The 20,039-nt window shown below is 40.7% G+C and overlaps 1 protein-coding gene across 2 annotated transcripts in view; it reads left to right on the forward strand.

The window, feature by feature from the left end:
- The first annotated feature begins 297 nt into the window (after positions 1 to 297).
- The window catches only part of btz (barentsz), a 157,385-nt gene continuing 137,643 nt past the window's right edge, over positions 298 to 20,039 (forward strand). For both annotated transcript variants that reach the window (XM_067150141.2, XM_067150142.2), the window contains exon 1: positions 298 to 406. In XM_067150141.2, the coding sequence (XP_067006242.2) occupies positions 302 to 406 (105 nt within the window). In that variant the 5' untranslated portion in view covers positions 298 to 301. The remainder of the gene's footprint in view (positions 407 to 20,039) is intronic.

Below are 20,039 nucleotides of genomic sequence, written 5' to 3' on the forward strand. Positions count from 1 at the left end.
CAACCCCTCCTCTGTCATAAAGACATATGTTCTACGACATTAACTTTGCGACTGTGATACCGAGCCCGGCCATTATTTGAGTAATGCTTTTATATTTATTTCATTCATATGAATTATCTTTCGTTATGAAGTTATCAATCACATTTCGCTAACTGTCTAAAACTAAGTTTTAATAGTACTGCTAGATTTACCAGGAATTTCGCAACTGTGTAAGTCTCGTTGTATTTGTGACTTGCGGCACAGTTAACAGTATCAACCAAGCAGTGACGTTGATTTTCGCTGCTCGTTCCACTGGTTCAAGATGTCGGTGGATGTTCGGAGACGTCCAGTTCGCGTTTCTGGCGACTGTGAAGGGTTATCGGAAGATTCCTATGAAGACAGTGATTTAATTAAAGGCTCAGAAGGAGTAAGTGGGCATGACTTTACCGCCTGTTGTGATTATGTGAAATAACTTTAAGGAAATTTTGAGAAAAATGCGTTTATTTAGGGCGTACCTTATGACATGTATATAGGTCGAAAGTTCAGATTATCACAAGGAATTATTTTTGTGACAAATGTGTTGTTGGAATTTAAATATCCTGTTTGATTTTTTTGGTATTGGTATTTATAGTGAACTTAAGTAATTAATATCCTACAATATTTTAGTGTTCTGAATAAGTCATGGTGTGGTGCCATGTGTGTCAAGTCAACATACATATGAAATGCTCCTCAGTGGTTGTGACAGCTACTGTGGATAAACTAATATGATGTTATATGACTGAATATTGGGACGAAATTCTTTAATTAAGAAATATAAAGTGTTGTTTGCAATTTTTAGGGGTCATTATCCTGATTGTCAAATGACAGCTTGTTTTGGTTTAGATCTTTAATGTGACAGGTCGTTGTGTGCCATGATGTCTCCAGTTTTTTTTCAGAACGTTTGGTTTGTGCGTTCCCGATATAAATTGATGTGCTATTGATACATATTGGTGTAGGTCTATGGACTATGGTGTCGGGACTGTTTGTGTGAACCTGTTCATTCGGTAGGGGCCTGGGGTTATTTTCAGTATGTTGCAGTATACCTCCATTTTTTGTCTTACATTCCTGTAGCAGTGTAAAAGATAATAGATTCTTGTGACTCTTGTTTTATGAGGCATAATGGTTTATATATTGGATTGGTGGAAAAATACTTCATTTCAAGAATGCATGCAATAATTGTTCCATTCACTTTGTTTGGATATGAAGCTACAACTGGGATTACCAGATTTGTACTCGGCCCAAAGGCTAGATGGAACCTCAACAGATCTGTCAGCAGTCACAGATAATTAGAAATAAATCAAGGTTTACCTGAATGCTGTAGATAAGTGACCAAATTTTGTGAAGGTCAAAACTGGACAGTTACAAATACTGAGAGTTTTGCCATCTCAGCCTTTCCTTAATCATGTAACATTACATACATTTATTTCTTTATTTTAAAACAATGCAAATAGAATGCCTGGAGCCCTGTTTTATGTATTTAGTATTAACATTTCTTAGAGCCTTAGGACCCGATAGGCGAAAGCTGTGTGGATTCAGATTAGTGACCTAGCTTTAGTCCCATGCTCCTTGCTTGCTTGCTTGCTTGCTTGCTTGATAAATATATAGGACAGAAGTCAGTTGTTGAATTCTCTGACAAACAAAAGTGTTCAAAGCGCTTATCTTCATTCATGGATCTTCAACAAATGTAAACTACATTATTTCCTGAAAATATTTCTCTCTGTCACATGACTCCCATCCACTTCAAATACGATGAATACGCTATGTATAGTTAGTCTAAAACCATACTCAAAACATTGTTGGCTACTGGACATATGTTTCTGAAGAGTGAATTTTCTGCTGAATATTCTTCTAGTAACTCAAAAATTAAGACAGCCGTATTTTAGATTAACTTTGGTAAGCAACAGTGTCTTCAGGCGTTTAAGTTCAGTGATACCCATATTTTATTGATGACCGAGCGATTAGCGTGGGTTTGGGTCATGTGGCTGTTAGCTTGTGTTTGGGAGGTAATGGGTTTGAACCCCACTGTCGGCAGCTCTGAAGATGTTTTTCCATGGCTTCCCATTTTTGCACTAGGCAGAAAGCTGGGGCTGTATCTTAAGTAAGGCCACTGTTGCTTTCTTCCTACTCCTTGCCCTTTCTCTACCCTTAATCCCAATGTCCCCCAGTATGCCAAACATCTTTTTCCTGGGTACTCTGTCATAAGCCTTCTCTAGATCTATGTCCGACTCCATGGCTAAATGGTTAGCCTGTTGGCCTTTGGTCACGGGTCCCTGGTTCAATTCCCGGCAGGGTCTGGAATTTTAACCATCGTTGGTTAATTTTGCTGGCATGGAGGCTGGGTGTAGGTGTGGTCTTCATAATCATTTCATCCCCATCATGACGCGCAGGTCGCCTACGTGTGTCAAATCAGTGGACCTGCACCTGGCAAGCCGAACATGTCGTCAGACACTCCTAGCACTAAAAGTCGTACGCCATTTCATATTTTCTAGATCTATGAAACATGAACGTAACTGTCTATTCCTCTCGTATCATTTTTCACTCACCTGGTGCATACTGAAAATCTGATCCTGGCAGCCTGAATTCACACTGATTTTCATCCACCTTATTCTCAACCACTGATCGCACCCTCCCTTCCAAAATCCCAGTGAATTTGCCTGGTATACTGATCAGTGAGATACCTCGATAGTTGTTACAATCCTTCAGTCAGTCACTACTGATCTGCATCTAGGGCAGTCGCCCGGGGGGCACATTCGCTATCTGCTGTTTTACTAGCCTTTTCTAAAATTATGTCAAAGAAATAGGATATTTGTCCTTGAATTCCAACTTTATCTTCATATTACGATCTTTCCTACTTTTAAAGACACCATTCAAACTTATTTGTTTACTGATGTCATTCCACGCCATCTCTCCACTGACAGCTCGGAACTTATTACATGTTATAAAGCTCATACCACTTAACTAAGGTTAAGTTATAAATAGGTTCCCACCTTCCAATACTTATCAATTTCTATGTAATAGTTTTATTAATTACATGATATAAACCAGCTTAATCTCTAGGACATGTTTCATTCCAATTATGGAACATCTTTAGCTAAAAGATTTGACAAAATGGCAAGACAATTAAAACACATGTGATAGTTATGATGATACAATAGTTAAAAGATTTTGACAAAATGGCATGAAAATTAAAACACATATGATAGTTATGATGATAAAATAAAATGTTCATTCATGTTGATTAAAATTTCAACAAGTCAGTGTCGAAGTGACGAAGTAAAATCGGTGATAAGGTTCTTCTTTATGTTGGAGACGTGTATATTTGTTAATCTTGAAGATAAAATTAGAGATATACAAGATTTTCTTAACGTATAGTTATCGGGGGAACTCTTGATAAAACAACCATAGTTGAAGTTGAGTTGCAGTTCGACTATTAAAATGAGTCTTATAGTCGATCGTGTCGTATTTGATGTCCTCCCTTACGCCGTGTCGTTAACTGTCATACCACTTAGTCGAGCAGTTAATCTTTCTCCCAAGTCTTCCCAGCCCAAACTTTTCAATATTTTTGGAACACTACTCTTTTTCACTTAGTTCACAAAAGGAAATCATCCAGAATAAATCGAGTTGCTTTTCTTTGGATTTTTTCCAGTTCTTGAATAGAGTAATCCTGGTGAGGGAACCATACTCTAGTTGGGGTCCTACCAGAGACTTATATGCCCTCTGCTTTACATCCTTACTACAAAACCTAAATGCCCTCATGACAATGTGCAGAAATCTGTACCCTTTATTTGCAATCATATTTACGTGATTACCCCAATGAATTTCTGTCCTTATATTAACACCTAGGTTCTTGCAATGAGCCCCAGAAGGAGCTTTCACCCCATCAACACAGTAATTAAAACTGAAAGGACTTTTCCTATTTGTGAAACTCTCAACCTGATTAACCCTGTTTATCATCATACCATTGCCTACTGTCCATCTCACAACATTGAGGTCATTTTGCAGTTGCTCACAATCTTGTAACTTATTTATTACTCTGTACAGAATATCATCATCTGCAAAAAGCCTTATCTCTGATTCCACTTCTTTACACATTAAGCAGTGTTCTCCCCAGAAATTTTCGTTAGACGGGTGGCAGGAATGAGTAGTAGGGCGGGGAATACTACGTAAAAAATAATTATGATACAATTTCAACTTCTTCCCATCAGGCCATTAACAATAATATAGGACAGTTAAATATTAACTGCAAAAATGAACTATTTTAATGTTATCACAAAAAAGACGTAACAGAGTAGTTTGAACTTCTAGTGTTCTACTGCTCGTTTATAATCACTCGGTTGCCGTGGAGAGCCAGACGGGTTTGTTATGTCCCGCGGAATCGAGTGCTTGCATGTGAATCCACGCTAATCCAGACACCGCTTGTGCACGATACTACGTGATAAGCTGAACTCCAATGTAACTCGTGCACTGATGCTGACAATAATGAAGATTTTTTCATTTAAATAAACAGTTTACAGTGTTTACATTTTAATTTGGAACACATAATGACTGAAATATGTGTAGCCTTCGTAGCTCAGGCGGCTGCGCACCGGCCTCTCACCGCTGCGTTCCGTGGTTCAAATCCCGGTCACTCCATGTGAGATTTTTGCTGGACAAAGCGGAGGCAGGACAGGTTTTTCTCCGGGTAATCTGGTTTTCCCTGTCGTCTTTCATTCCATCAAAACTCTCCACTTTCATTTCACTTCATCTATCAGTCATTAATCATTGCCCCAGAGGAGTGCGAAAGGCTTCGGCAGCCAGTACAATTCCTATCCATCCCCGACCCGGTCACTGAATGGAAAACGTGTTGTAGGTTTTCAATTACTGAAATATGTATTAATATCATGTAAAACGAGTGAGTTAGAAGCGTGCAGCTGTGAGCTTCCATTAGGGAAATAGTGGGTTTGAACCACACTGTCAGCAGCACTGAAGACGGTTTGCCATTTTCATACCAGGTAAATGCTGAGGCTGTACCTTAATTAAGGCCATGACCCCTTTCTTCCCACTCTTAGCACTTTCCTATCCCATCGTAGTCAAAAGACCTATTTATGTCGGTGTGGCATAAAGGAGCTTGAAATATTATGTAACTAGCAGATATCTAGGTTATGAAAGCCAGGTGGCCATTAGAAAGGTCCTAGGGAGAACAATGATAAGAAAACATAAAGGTCCAATAATACTGCCTTGAGGAATTCCCTTCTTAATTATTACAGGGACAGACAGATAAAGCTTCGCTTACTCTTAATTCTCTGAGTTCTATTTTCTAGAAACATAGCCACCCATTCAGTCACTCTTTTGTCTAGTCCAAAAGCACTAATTTTTGCCAGTAGTCTCCCGTGATCTACCCTATTGATTGCCTTAGATAGGTCAATTGCGATACAATCCATTTGACCTCCTGAATCCAAGGATATCTGCTATATCTTGCTGGAATCCTACAAGTTGAGCTTCAGTTGAATAACCTTTCCTAAACCCAAACTGCCTTCTATCAAACCAGTTATTAATTTTGCAAACATGTCTGATATAATAAGAATATAGTAAGAAAGAATGCTTTTCCAAAGCTTACATGCAATGCATGTCAAACTGACTGCCCTGTAATTTACAGCTTTATGTTTATCACCCTTTCCTTTATACACAGGGGCTACTTTTGCAACTCTCCATTCATTTGGTATAGCTCCTTCAAGCAAACAATAATCAAATAAGTACTTCAGGTATAGTACTATATCCCAACCCATTGTCTTTGGTATATCCCCCGAAACCTTATAAATCCCAGCTGCTTTGCTAGTTTTCAACTTTTGTATCTTACTATAAATGTCATTGTTGTCATAGGTTAATTTTAATACAGTAGAGTCTCGATTATCCGACCTAAACGGGACCTGGAGTATGTCGAATCAGCGAAAATGTCGAATAATACTGAATTACTTTGAAAATTAACTAAAACAAACAGGAAGGCCATACTACACCCTTCCGGGCTTCGAATGGATGACCCACGCATAGGAATGCCTCCACGTAACGGTGTAAATACCCACGGATGAGATTGGATTGAAGAGCGGGTCGAATTGCTTAACGAGCTTCGAACCGCTCCCCTTCCTACTTTCTGTGCCGGCCCGGCAGCCTGAGCACTTTGGGGAAGTGGTACGTTCGAAAGAAAGAAAACAAATACTTAAGATGGAGCCTTATGTCGATAATATGAAAGTAGGATCTCTGGGTTCAAATGCCTATTGGATACTGCTTAGCACTGCTACAAATGACAAGAATCATAAAATCGGGGTTACGAATACGAATTTATTCAAATATGACAATTTAAAGAAGTTGATACAGCTCTATACAATGACTTTCCACATATGGGAGGAAAAGAAAATAATAATCACTTTAAAAAAATACGAATCGCCCATGGGCGATACAGCTCTATACAATGACTTTCCACATATGGGAGGAAAAGAAAATAATAATCACTTTAAAATACGAATCGCCCATGGGCGTCGTCTGCATAACGGTATGATTGAGGTTTTGCGACTTGCTATCGTTCATCTTTCCTCATTAGTTCAGACCGTTCATGAAATTTTTATATTATTCTGTCGATCACACCGTGAGATGATCTGATGTCCCTATTCACAAATATTACTAGCTGTTCTAAGCACGAACATAACCGGGGCCTACGCTACATAATATCATATTAAAAGACACATTTGCATAATGCACAAACAAACACAAATACCATTTTGCTAAACCCCGGACTCCTCATCTATCACCAAGACCACACAACGTGCACATAGGTTCTGTTTGAACTCAAAAATATGTGCACATAATTACGAAACATACACAGATATATGGATATATACACTTCATGCACACAGGAGAGCCATTCCTAGAAAAAAAAACAGCATGGTTATCACTGTCTCCGGCCCAAGGCGCAAGCCTGGAGCTGCTCGCTCAAGGGCGCCATCATAATCCGGAGTCGAACTGGCCAACTCCCGACCGAGAGGTACCGTGGGTTTCTGTAGATCCCTAGCATAGCTATAGTCTCATATCACCGGATATCTGGGGGAGATCCCTACTCATTTATTAAATACCTTTAAAAAAAAAAAAATCACCGTGATATTATCATTATACAAGTATTCTTAGCTAGGCCATTTAAACCAAACAGTGGGGGCGCGTGGAGAGCGAGGGCTCCAAGTCTTAACACAATGGCAGGAAAGGATTCCTCTGTCACGAGGGCGAGAGCCAGACATTCACAAAAAAAACAAGGAAGGGAGGGCGGTCATTCACTTCGCACGGCCATTTCTCATTCATTGGCCACGCCAGATTCTTCTCTCCCTCAAACGTTCACCCTCTCGTCTCGGGGACACATATCCATGGCCCATTTCATTTGCTTATTCATATTATCGTGGAATTCCCATAAAATACTCTTTTATTCTCTCTCATTATTATCGCTGAGCGCCGACTGTGGGCACAATCACTTCTAACTCATTTCATCGTAAAATTACTCGGGCATTCGGCCCTCTCACTACGTCTCATATCGCGTATCTTCTTCCCTTGGGCATATGGCTCTCATGACTATATCGTTCCTGCCACAGGAAATATACTTACATTTAAATCTTCTGACCAAAGATTAGAGACTCCTGCCTCTGGGCCTCACCCCGGCTATAGATAAAAAAAAAACCACTCCAAACCATTCTGGCCAATTAATCAAAAATCACGGGAGACTTGCACATGGTTCCACACACCTACCTAAATAACACACATATACCTCTCTCGGTCGGGATTTCTTCTTTCTCGCTGTACATGCACTGATTAGATGTGTAAGCTAGGCATGCATTGTCTGACTGACCCATGAGTTTCCCCGGCATCTACGGCAGCCACGTGGGACAGTAACTACCAACATTTTGACATGGTTTTCCCTGCTCGCCAGCACTATTGTTCCAACCACCCCTATGGGAAACTCAAATATTCTCCTAACCTTGTTCCCATATTTGCTAGGACATTCTACATATTACTAGAAAGATAACCCTCACGATAAGCTAATCATTAAGAAAAAAATGAGTCGTCCGGGAATTTAGCTCCCCTGAATTGACTTCAGCTATCTAAAGATCAATAAAATTTCCATATAGGACATGCATTATCTTACAACATTTTGATATTTACAAAAGAACGCTAATCCTATCCCCGGGTTATGTGACATGCTTAGAAATTAAATTTGGACATCACTCATCTGTTTGGTGGCCGTTGTTTCTCCTTCCACGGGAGACCCATGGTGAAGTTCTTAGTACTCCATGACCACTCGGTAGGTGGCGGGCGTGCAGTCCTTCATCCCTGGTCCATACAAGTCCGACATCCTGGGGAACTCGTTCACAGCTGAAATCTTACAGTAATCCAAGATGGGTACACTTTACACTCGTCACACGGCCTCTATTTCAGAGTTTACACCCACGAATAAGACGGTCTTTCAAACCACGGCGGGCGCGTTCACAGTAAGAATCGGGTGGCTCACGAGACTCGAGCCCCTGATTCAAAGTAACACTTTGGGTGATACCAAATTATGAATTTCACTGACTCATTAAACCGGCACTGTCTCAGCCGTATTCTGCTACTTGTTTGTAAATTATGCTCGCGGAGTTACTAGTTTGACACGCAGCACAGAAACAATTCACCTAGGCTCGTTTGGCCTCCCGTTCACTTCACAAAGGCGTGCTGGACACAATGGCACTTTCAGTACGCGGTCAAGGGTTTCTGACTGTAAACTGGAGCACCGCGGGACACAGTGTCCGTCTCAACGACCCGCCAAGAACAACTGTCTCTGCAATGGCCTGCCCGGCCTATATTATCTTGCCCGCCGGAAGCTTGGGGGCGTCAACGTTCACGGTTCATTAAGAACAAGAGCTCCTTTCATACCAAGAATTGAAGATATTTAAATATTGCATCTTGTAGCCCTCTGTCTCCTCTTTCATTTGAGCAAGGCGTGCTGGACCTATGATCGGCAGTTTTTATGTAATTTGCTTCCCGCCTTTGATTAATTCATAGCGTCCTTTGGAGGGCGGAGTCGTCTTTTAAGCGCGACTCTTAGCTTGGGTGACGCCGCTGTATCCACATGTGTTAGTGATATATTGCATCTGGACAGCTGGTGACCTCATTTCTTCCCCTGAATAAGTTATTACATAATTTTAGTCTGGGAAACGCAGAAAATTCCGCTCTATTCAATGGTGTGTCTCACATAATTTTCCTATGTCTGGATCAAAATATCATTCCATTGTTTACGCGCCAAAATCCGACGTTGGCACCCGTGACACGTGCATAAAAAACCGGAAGTTCCTTATGTTAGTTTGGAACTCTGGGAAGCTAAGCCACACCTCGGGGCGTATCTGACTACTCCAGCATCGCGTCCTCTTCTATCTCCCTCTGCAAGTTGAGAGGGTATTTCCGCGGGGGCTTGGCTCTTACTCTCTTTCCTTTGTTTCTTAGGCGCTCCTTCGCGGGTTCCGTTCTGGCAGGACGCCGCTCGATCCCCTTCGCCCATACTGCTACCAATGACGCGACGTTTAGGAGTAAATTTAATGGAGTAGAAAGGCCCACATCATTCCCATGAGCTGTACAGGACACTGTACGGTTTCAATACTGTATTACTAAAACAATAACATGTTTTACAGCTCTCTATTTATTGAATTATCAGTTCAATTGTACAGTACATTGTACAACGAAAACGTTCCAAGTATATTACGAAAAGAAACTTGCCAACAATCAAGGATGAAAGGAGTTTCCGCCGATATTTCCTCTTCAGTGTTTCCAGCACACCTTGGTCCACTGCCTGGCATAATGACGTCGTGTTAGGAGGGAGGAACATGAATTTGATATCACCACTTCTAAGTTGCTGTTCATTTGGGTGTGATGGAGCGTTGTCTAGTTGAAGTTTTCTAGGGAGAGTGTTTGAAGCTAGAAATTTTTCTACATCTGGAACAAACTGTGTAACAAAACAGTCTTTAAAGATGTCAGCAGACATCCAGGCAGCCTTCTGATTCGTGTAATGGACTGGAAGAGCATTAACAGAAATATGTTTAAATGCCCTAGGCTTCTTTGCTTTACCAATCATAAGCAATTTTCCTTTTAAGTACCCAGTAACGTTACTACAGGCAAGAACAGTGAATCTTTTCTTACTACGCTTGTAGCCAGGTGCAGACGTCTCGGCTTGGGCTGCAAGAGTTTTTGATGACAGCATCTTGAAATTTCGCCCAGTCTCATCACAATTAAAAATCTGATAACCAGTTAATCCTTCAGTAAGTATTATTACTTGACATTCCTTTTTAAATTTCACAACCTCATCGGATTTAGCTGACAGTTTTTCTCCACAGATATTAAGCTGCCTAATGCCGTATCCTTTTTCCCACCGATGAAGCCACCCAGCAGTGGCAGTAAATTTAGGGTCCCCTTCATTAAACTCCTTCTGGAAATTCACCGCCTTTTCTTGCAGAATGGGGCCAGATATTGGCAGGTCCTTTAGTTTCCACCAAAAGTTCAAAATTAAGTCTACCAGTGTCGGATAACACGGAATGTCGGATAAGCGAAGGTCGGTTGAGCGAGACTCTACTGTAGTACTTTAGTATTAGTCATCTCCTCTTATCTGGACATTATCCTTGTAACTAACAATCTTTACATATTGCTGACTGATTACTTCTGCCTTTTGTAGATCCTCGCATTCACACTCCCCCTTGTTCATTAATGATTCCTGGAATGTCCTTCTTGGAACCTGTTTCTGCCTTAAAGTACCTATACATACTCTTCCATTTCTCAATAAAATTGGTATGACCACCAGTTATACTTGCCATCATGTTATCCATAGCTGACTTCTCTGCTAGATTGTTTCCTAGTAAGTTCCTTTAATTTCTCCTTACTTTCACAGCCATTTCTAACTATCTTTCTTTCCAATCTGCACCTCCTTCTTAGTCTCTTTACTTCTCTGTTATACTATAGTGGATCTTTACCATTCCTTACCCCATTTAAAGGTACAAACCAATTTTCACATTTCTCAAAATTTGCTTTAAACCCATCCCAGAGTCTGTTTACATTTTTTTTTAATGACAATTTTCCACCGATCATAGTTACTTTTTAAAAACTCCCTCATGCCTGTTTTATGAGCCATATGGTACTGCCTAATAGTTCTAATTTTAATACCTTCCTTACCAAGCGTGATAGCTGCAGTCGCTTAAGTGCGGCCAGTATCCAGTATTCGGGAGATAGTAGGTTCGAACCCCACTGTCGGCAGCCTTGAAAATGGTTTTTCGTGTTTTCCCATTTTCACACCAGGCAAATGCTGGGGCTGTACCTTAATTAAGGCCACGGCCGCTTTCTTCCCACTCCTAGCCCTTTCCTGTCCCATCGTCGCTGTAAGACCTATCTGTGTCGATGCGACGTAAAACAACTAGCCAGATACCTTCCTTTCTTTCACATTTATTTAACTACCACACAAACAGATTCTTGATGACTAATACCATCTATTACTTCGGTTTCTCTATAGAGCTCATCTGGTTTTACCAGCACCACCTCCAGAATATTTTTCCCTCTAGTTGGTTCCATCTCTTTCTGAATCAGATGCCCTTCCCATATTAACTTATTTGCCATTTGTTTATCGTGCTTCCTGTCGTTCCCATTTCATTCGCAGTTGACATTTGGTATATTGAGATCACCCGCTACAATCATGTTCCTTTCCTTATCTTATAATTCTGGATCAGCGTCAGCGCTACCCTTTTCCCATCTGTACATTCCGAAGACATCAAGTTGCCTATTATCTTTAGAGATGAGCCTTAAACCTAGAATTTCAGGTTTGTCATCTTTAACTCTTTCGTAGCTTACAAATTCTTCTTTCACCGGAATGAATACTGTCCCTCCTACCATCTCTACGATAAACACTCCAGTTCCGTGAGAAAATTTCGACATCCATTGTGTCATTTTTCAGCTGTGATTCAACTCCTATTACAATATCTGGTAAATATATATCCATTAAATGACTTAATTTGATTCCTTTCTTTACAGTACTTCTACAGTTCAGCACTAACATTTTTATGTCATCCCTACTGGACTTCCAGTTCCCTGTTCCCTTATCACTGCTCCCTAGGCCAACCCGTTTCCCTGAATGTTCTTCCCTATAACCCTTCTAAACAAATTTGCTAACTTATAATTACCACTGCGGTTAAGGTGAAGGCCATCTGAGTGCAGATCCCTATGTCCTACCCACCCATTAGGATCTAGAAATTTCACTCCCAGTTTCCCACATACCCACTCCATAGTCTCATTTAAATCCCTAATCACCTTCCAATCAGTATCAATCTCCGCTTCCTTGAACTTCACCTGTGCTGCATTTACCAGATCCCACACATCCCAAAATATGTTGGTACTTACCGGGTGAGTTGGACCTTAAGGCCACGGCCGCTTCCTTACAACTCCTAGGCCTTCCCTATCCCATTGTCGCCATAAGACCTATCTGTGTCGGTGCGATGTAAAGCCACTACCAAAAAAAAAAAAAAATGTTGGTACTTATACCTGGTTATGTTGCGTTCTTAGTTCCAACGTGAAGCACTACCACCTTCTCCTTTCCCTCCTTCTCTTCTACTTTCCTCAACATCTGCCTTAACCTAATTCCTGGATAACACTACCCTGGTTTCCTTTCCTCCACACGCTTTCCCCACATGTCTAACTATGGAATCCCCCATGATCAGAGCCTCAACCCTACCCACCTCATTTGATCCCCTCCCCTCCTGTTCAGTCCTATCTTTCCTGACAGCTGAAGGAGCTACTTCCTCCTCCCTTTTCTCCATCCCATGACCTTGTTCCACCTATCTTTTCGTATCCAATACTCCACATTTCCCTTTCCTACCTTTTCCCTTCCTCCTACTTTCACAATTCTCTGCAACAGTTCCCTGTTGTTATCTTCCCTCGGTTTTTCTACCTGTAGTGACTCGTACAGATTTCTCACAGACACCTGTCCTGAATTCTGATCCTTCCTGTTTGCTTGCTCATAGACAGGTGCAATTACTGCTTTTGTCCAATTAGAAGGTACCTTACTAACATTCCAAGCTAATCTTATTACTCTGTGAAACCATTTCTTCCCTGCCCTCCCACTTTATTTTACCATTTCAGGTCCAATTTCATCTATTCCTGTTGCTTTATGACATTGGAGTTTATTTACCACCCTTTCCACTTCCTCAAGTGTAATTTCACAAATGTCATATTCCTTCTCCCCATGAGCTTTTTTTGTTCACAACGTCATTAGGGAATATTCCTTTTACATTGAGAAGATTTTCAAAACTTCCTTCCACCTGTCCACTGATTTCCTGGGATCTACTATGAGATCACCTGATTTACCCAAGACAATTATTTAATTTCCATTTTCCTTCCCTTTTTAAGAGTCTATATTATTGTCCATAAAGGTTTCCCTGCTGCTTGATGTAGCCTTTCCAGGTTATTACCAAAATCTTCCCATTACTTTTTTTTTTTTTTTTTTGTGGGGAGGTTTCAACAACTATTTTTTTTGCTCTGTTTCTTTCATCTACTTAAAATTGGAGCCATTTCTGATACGCCTTCTTTTTTATGTTTACAAGCTGCTCTCGCTTCATCATTCCACCAAGATGTTCACTTTTTTCCATCTTTACACGCATTTGTTCCTAGGCATTCCTGTGCTGTTTCTACTACAACATTCCTGTATGCCACCCATTCTCTTTCTATATCCTGAACCTGCTTACTGTCCATTGTTTGGAACTTTTCACTAATCATATCCATTTACTTCTGTTTAATTTCCTCGTCCTGGAATTTTTCTACCCTTATTTGTCTGCAGACAGATTTTACATTTCTATCTTAGACCTACAGATTCTTAGTTCACTACAAATCAGATAGTGGTTTGTATCATCGAAAAATCCCTGGAAAACCCACACATTCCTAACAGATTTCCTGAATTCAAAATTGGCTGTGATATAGAAGTCCAGTAAAAGCTTCCCATTCCTATTAGCTTCCATATCTCACCTATTATCGGCACACTTTATCTTGGTGCATTTGTGTACGGGGGTGAGGAGTAACGAGGGAGCTGTCCCGGTTCCGGTAGTGCTGCCAACTGAATGAAAATGAAATCTGAGTTGAATCGAGAATATGATCGATCGATATGAAGTTTCTAAACCGTTATTATCTTAAGCCAATCACTGTGTCACATACACATATAACATTTCTCGATGCGAATCTTGTTCCTAGCATGAATTGTGTAGTTTGGCTTTGCTGTGTAAACAACAACAGTACTAGTACGTAAAGTGTACGCCAGATGCTGCACAACGTTGCTTAAGCGATTCATAGTTTGTGTTTCAAAGGTTGCCAGTACGAATCTTGAAGATTGCCGAGGTCGACCGATTCAGCACTAGGGTGTAAATGCACCAAGATAAAGTGTGCCGATAATACATGTACCAATCACCATTTCATGTCCTTCAGTTCTGTTTTCAACTCTCGCAGTGGAGTCGTCCAATAGCACTATCCTATCCTTGCTGTTGACCCTGAGTACAATATCACCCAGTGCTTGATAAAACTTGTTAACTTCGTCATATGCACCCTTGTACGGTGAATAGACTGGGACTGTTTTCATCCCAATTCCTTGGAAGTGCTGAATCTACCCACACTATTCACTTATTTACATGCCTAACAGAAACTATGTTGTGTGCAATAGTATTCCTGATGAACAGCCTACCCCACACTCTGCCCTTTCCTTTTTAACATCTGTTAAGAAAACTTTATAATTTATCTCTTTCTCATTCTCTCTCCTTCTCTGGATATGATTAACTCCTAACATATCCAGATGCATCCTCTTTTGAGACTCAGCCAGTTCTACTTTCTTTCTTCTGTGAATGAAAACCTACAACCTGTCTTCCAGTCATTGACCGGGTCAGGGATGTAATGAATGAATCGTATATAGGCTATTAGTACAATGGGGTCGCCACTCCCAAAGTGATTTATTAATGAATGATAGATGCTGTGAAATGAGAATGGAGAGTGTTGCTGGAATGAAAGATTACAGGGAAAACCGGAATACCCGGAGAAAAACCTATCCCGCCTCCGCTTTGTCCAACACAAATCTCACATGGACTGACCAGGATTTGAACCACGGTATCCGGTGGTAAGAGGCCGACACGCTGTCGTCTGTGCCACGGAGGCTCTTCTTTCTTCTGTAAGCCCTGTTAATATTGATAGCTCGCCATCGAATTCCATTTCATTCGGCAGGTTGTTTCCAAGGAGTCCCTCGCCTGTCAAATGGGAGTGGAACTCTGTTACTCCCATAGGTCTGAGGCTTGCTTAAAACGTTCTGAGTGTGCTCAGTGAAAATTCTGTGAAGCAGGGTGCTACCTTTGCTTACACATAGTCCAAGTGAGGATCTCTCCTCTAATAGGTTTGGGACCACAGTGGGCTTGCATAGTCCTAGCTGTGTGAGCACCAGGAGGGCCATGGCTCAGAATATGTCCGAGATGCCTACTCCCATTCCATAGCAACTGGTGTCTTGACTCAGAACCACTTACTACTTCACTCAGCCGTTGCCCATGGTTCACAAACTAGGACATGACTAGAGTAACCCACACCACAAATTATTATTATTATTATTATTATTATTATTATTATTATTGAAATCTAGTAAGCTAGTTCAGTTACCGCATAATCCCGAATACCACCCGCCACCGAATAAGACCCGCACCCTAAATTTGAGACGGTAAAATACGGAAAAAAATAAAATAACATATACAGTAGAGTCTCGCTCAACCGACCTTCGCTTATCCGGCACTCTGTGTTATCCGACACTGGTAGGCTTAATTTGAACTTTAGGTGGATGCAATTCTGGGACACGGGGTGTGGAGGGTGCGACTGTGGGACAAGCACTGGCAGTCATGCGGTAGGATTGTTCAATGTAGTATTGGTTGGGTGCGGATGTTATAGTTTTCATATCCTCTGTGAGTATGGCGAGTAAATGTAAGAATGTAATTGTTTCTGTGGAAGACAAGTAGAGTGGGTTAAGAGAGACTGAACAAAGGGGAAACTCTCCAAAAATGGCTTCACATTATGGTGTTGGATGTGTTACAGCGGGAGACTGGAAACATACGAGGGAATAAATTGAAAAGTGGTGCTCCACCAGAGCAACAAGTGATGCACTGAAAATTAGAAAAAAAAAACAATGAAAAATGTGAGTACGAAAAAGTAAGTGAAGCACTATTTCTCTGGTTCACTAAAAACTAGGAAAAGGGCTTGTCAATATCTGGCCCCATTCTGCAAGAAATGGCGGTGCATATTCAGCAGGAGTTTAATAAAGGGTCCCTAATTTTACTACCAGTGCTGGGTGGCTTGATCGGTGGAAAAAACGGTACGGCATTGGGCAGCTTAATATCTGTGGAGAAAAACTGTCAGCTAAATCCGATGAGGTTGTGAAACTTAAAAGACAATTTCAAGAAATAATTCTTGCTGAAGGATTAACCGATGATCAGATTTTTAGTTGTGATGAGATTGGGCTGAATTTCAAGATGATAATATCAAAACTTTTGCAGCCCAAGCCAAGACGTCTGCACCTGGCTACAGGTGTAGTAAGAAAAGAGTACTGCATCTACTGTACAATTGAATTACGTACTATGTTTTACGGGACTCTATTTATTGACTTATTAATTCAGAAGAAAGAAGAGCCTCCGTGGCACAGACGACAGCATGTCGGCCTCTTACCACCGGATACCGTGGTTCAAATCCTGGTCAGTCCATGTGAAATTTGTTGGACAAAGCGGAGGCGGGATAGGTTTTTCTCCGGGTATTCCGGTTTTCCCTGTAATCTTTCATTCCAGCAACACTCTCCATTCTCATTTCACAGCATCTTATGAAGTTTCACCATAGAAACTTTCGTCGCTGGCATCTTTCCATAAATATTCGTCCTCACCACCATCCACTAAATTTGAAATTCCACATTTCTTAAAGCTTTTGGACACTGGCTCGTTGGGAATGCGCACCCCTGCAGTCTTGATCCAGCTGCATATTAGTCCCACTTCAGGCCCCTTCACTCATCCGGTTGGTGTTAACGCGTGATCACTATCAGACATCCATTCGGTGTACAACTGTTTCATTGCAGTTTTGAAAGGCCGGTTCACGCACACATCCAACGTCTGTAGAATAGAAGTGAGTCCTCCGGGAATTATCGCAAGATCAGTTTTTCCTTTCCTCACCATATCTTGTACGGCATCAGTTGTATGTCCTCAGTAACTGTCCAGCACAAGCATGTTTCGTTTTTGTAACAAAGTTCCCGGGCGACATTGCCAAACACACTTCATCCAGTCCTTATCTAACGCACTGTCCATCCAGCCGGGCTCGTGTTCTAACAATAACACCGGACGGCAAGTTTCCTTTCGGAAGTGTTTTCCTTTTCAGAACCACATATGGAGGGAGTTTGGTTCCATCTGCAAATACGCACAACATTACCGTGCATCGTTGCTTTTCGTTACCACCTGTTCTGATGGTTACACTTTTAGAACCCTTCGTACCCAGTGTATTTTCCAACGGCATTTCAAAAAGATTTCGGAACTTATAATAAAAGGCCTGTCAATAGCAAGAAAATTAAAACATTACAAAACAGTCATTCAACCAGAAATAACATACGCAAGTGAAACCATCTTCAAAACAACTAACGCTGCACAAATAGACAAAATACTCAAGATAGAGAGAAGAATCATTAGAACATGCATCAACAAATCATACCAAAAAGATGGACACCGGAGAGTAGCTTCTAATGAAACAGTCTACAAGGAAATAGAACCAGTAATGAGCTCAATCAGGAAGAAACGCATTTCATTTTTTGGACATCTAATCAGGACACCAGAGAACAGGATCATGAGGAGAATAATAGAAAAATTATGGAATAGTAAGTGCAACATTAAGTGGATTACAGAAATCAAGGAAGATATGGATGAACTACAAATTACAGTGGAAGACCTAAGAAACAAAACCGACAAAATCAAGAAACTCACAAACAAACCAGACTGCAAATCAGAATCAACAAACAAACAATAGGAAGGGTGATTTCCGATGAAGAAAGAAGGATAAGATCAGAGAGAAAGAAGAAGTACTGGGCTGACAGGAAACTAAAAAATTCTTTGTATAAAGTTGGCTGGAGTGGTCCAATGAAGGCCATAAAATGTAAATAAATAAAAGGGTTATGAGAAAGTGTAAATGTTAATATAACAGAGAAGAGTAGTACAGCCAAAGCTAGGCTTGCACTAGGAAGTATTTTAGGGAGGCTTCTGTCGATATAAGATTTTTTTGTATCACTTATTATGGGATTAAAGGATAGGAGCATCAAATAAGAATTTTGCTTCCTCAAATGAATGTGTCACTGGAAGGCCGTTAATTGTTCTTCATACGCCCCAGGGAGATGATGTCAAATAGATGTACGTCTCCAAATGCACAATCCCTTTCTCCGATAAAAGTTTCAGATCCATCCGCGGCTTGCAGTAAAACCCTGTGTTTTGAGTTCATTTGAGATATCTAGTGCTTTCAATTGACACATTTCACTAGAAACACCATATCCTAACTCACGTTTTTCTATCACAAATTTGTGGAGTCGTTCAATTTCCAGAAACACTGCACTCCGCCCTCGGAATGTTACTTTTTAGAAGTTTTTCCTTCTTCCGCCAATCACGAATACACGATTTATCGATATTGTACTTTCTGCCAACGGCACAATTTCCGTATATTTCAGCTTCGCTTACAACTTCAAGTTTCCCACGCACAGTAAATGATCGCAGATGCAATTTTGAATCCATCGCTTACTAACGAGATAGCACTTTTACGGGACAGATACAAAACTCGAATGTGAGCGAGGTAGACTTCCATAACCAACAGTCTCGACTCACGCAAAGTACGACATCCCTCGAGATCAGCTATTCATGTACCCAGCATGCCAGTAACACTTGTGAAGCAAATGACGATCGAGCATCCGCAGCAGCGGCTTTCATATTTACCGCATATTTACCCATATTTTTTTTATTTACCGTATTTCATTACCTTACATTTCGCGTTTACATGCCACTGTAACCGTATTGAGAAAAATCGATCTTGTTTTCTAGAACGCAATTAAAACACAATGCTCATTTACACGTGGTAGATTGAGTACGGGAACCGTATTCAAATCTATTTCAATACTCCATGTAAACATAGTAAATATTTACGAGAATGAACGGCTTGAATACGACTCGCACCCAAAATTTAGAACCAATATTTTGGGGAAAAAAGTGCAGGTGATATTCGGGATTATACGGTATCTACCACTAGAATGTGGTCTGCTTTTGAGAAAACTTTCTTTAACAGAATTATTGTTTAAAAACATCTTTGGAATTCAGATTCAGGTTTGAAACATATTCAGTTCTTAAATCTCATTCTACTTGAGAATGATTACATTTTAATAAGTTGAAGTAATGTTTACTGTAGACCATCATTTTAAATGAAAACTTATAGTGCAAATTGAATGGGATTTTTTGAATCGCAGAAATGGCCAAGTGGGTGATGTATGTGTTCAGTAGTCATTAGTTATTACCAGGGGTGGAAAAAAATAGAAATAACTCATTAGTCGGTCTCTTTTTATCAGGAGCCAGCACATTTTTTTTGCAAATAAAGATTATGAAAACCACAGGTTTGACTAGGATAAAGATACGTATTGTTTTCGAAATGTGTCCTTAAGTAGTCTAGTCTGTCAATTTATATATTTAAGAATCGAATAGAAACAATTTATATATATATTTTTTGCTAGTGGCTTTACGTCGCACCGACACACATAGGTCTTATGGTGACAATGGGACAGGGAAGAGCTAGGAGTGGGAAGGAAGCGGCCGTGGCCTTAATTAAGGTACAGCCCCAGCATTTGCCTGGTGAGAAAATGGGAAACCACGGAAAACCATTTTCAGGGCTACCGATAGTGGGGTTCGAACCTACTATGTCCCGAATACTGGATACTGGCC

Source organism: Anabrus simplex, chromosome 6, assembly GCF_040414725.1.
Source record: "Anabrus simplex isolate iqAnaSimp1 chromosome 6, ASM4041472v1, whole genome shotgun sequence".
In the NCBI taxonomy this organism is placed as follows: Eukaryota; Metazoa; Arthropoda; class Insecta; order Orthoptera; family Tettigoniidae; genus Anabrus; species Anabrus simplex.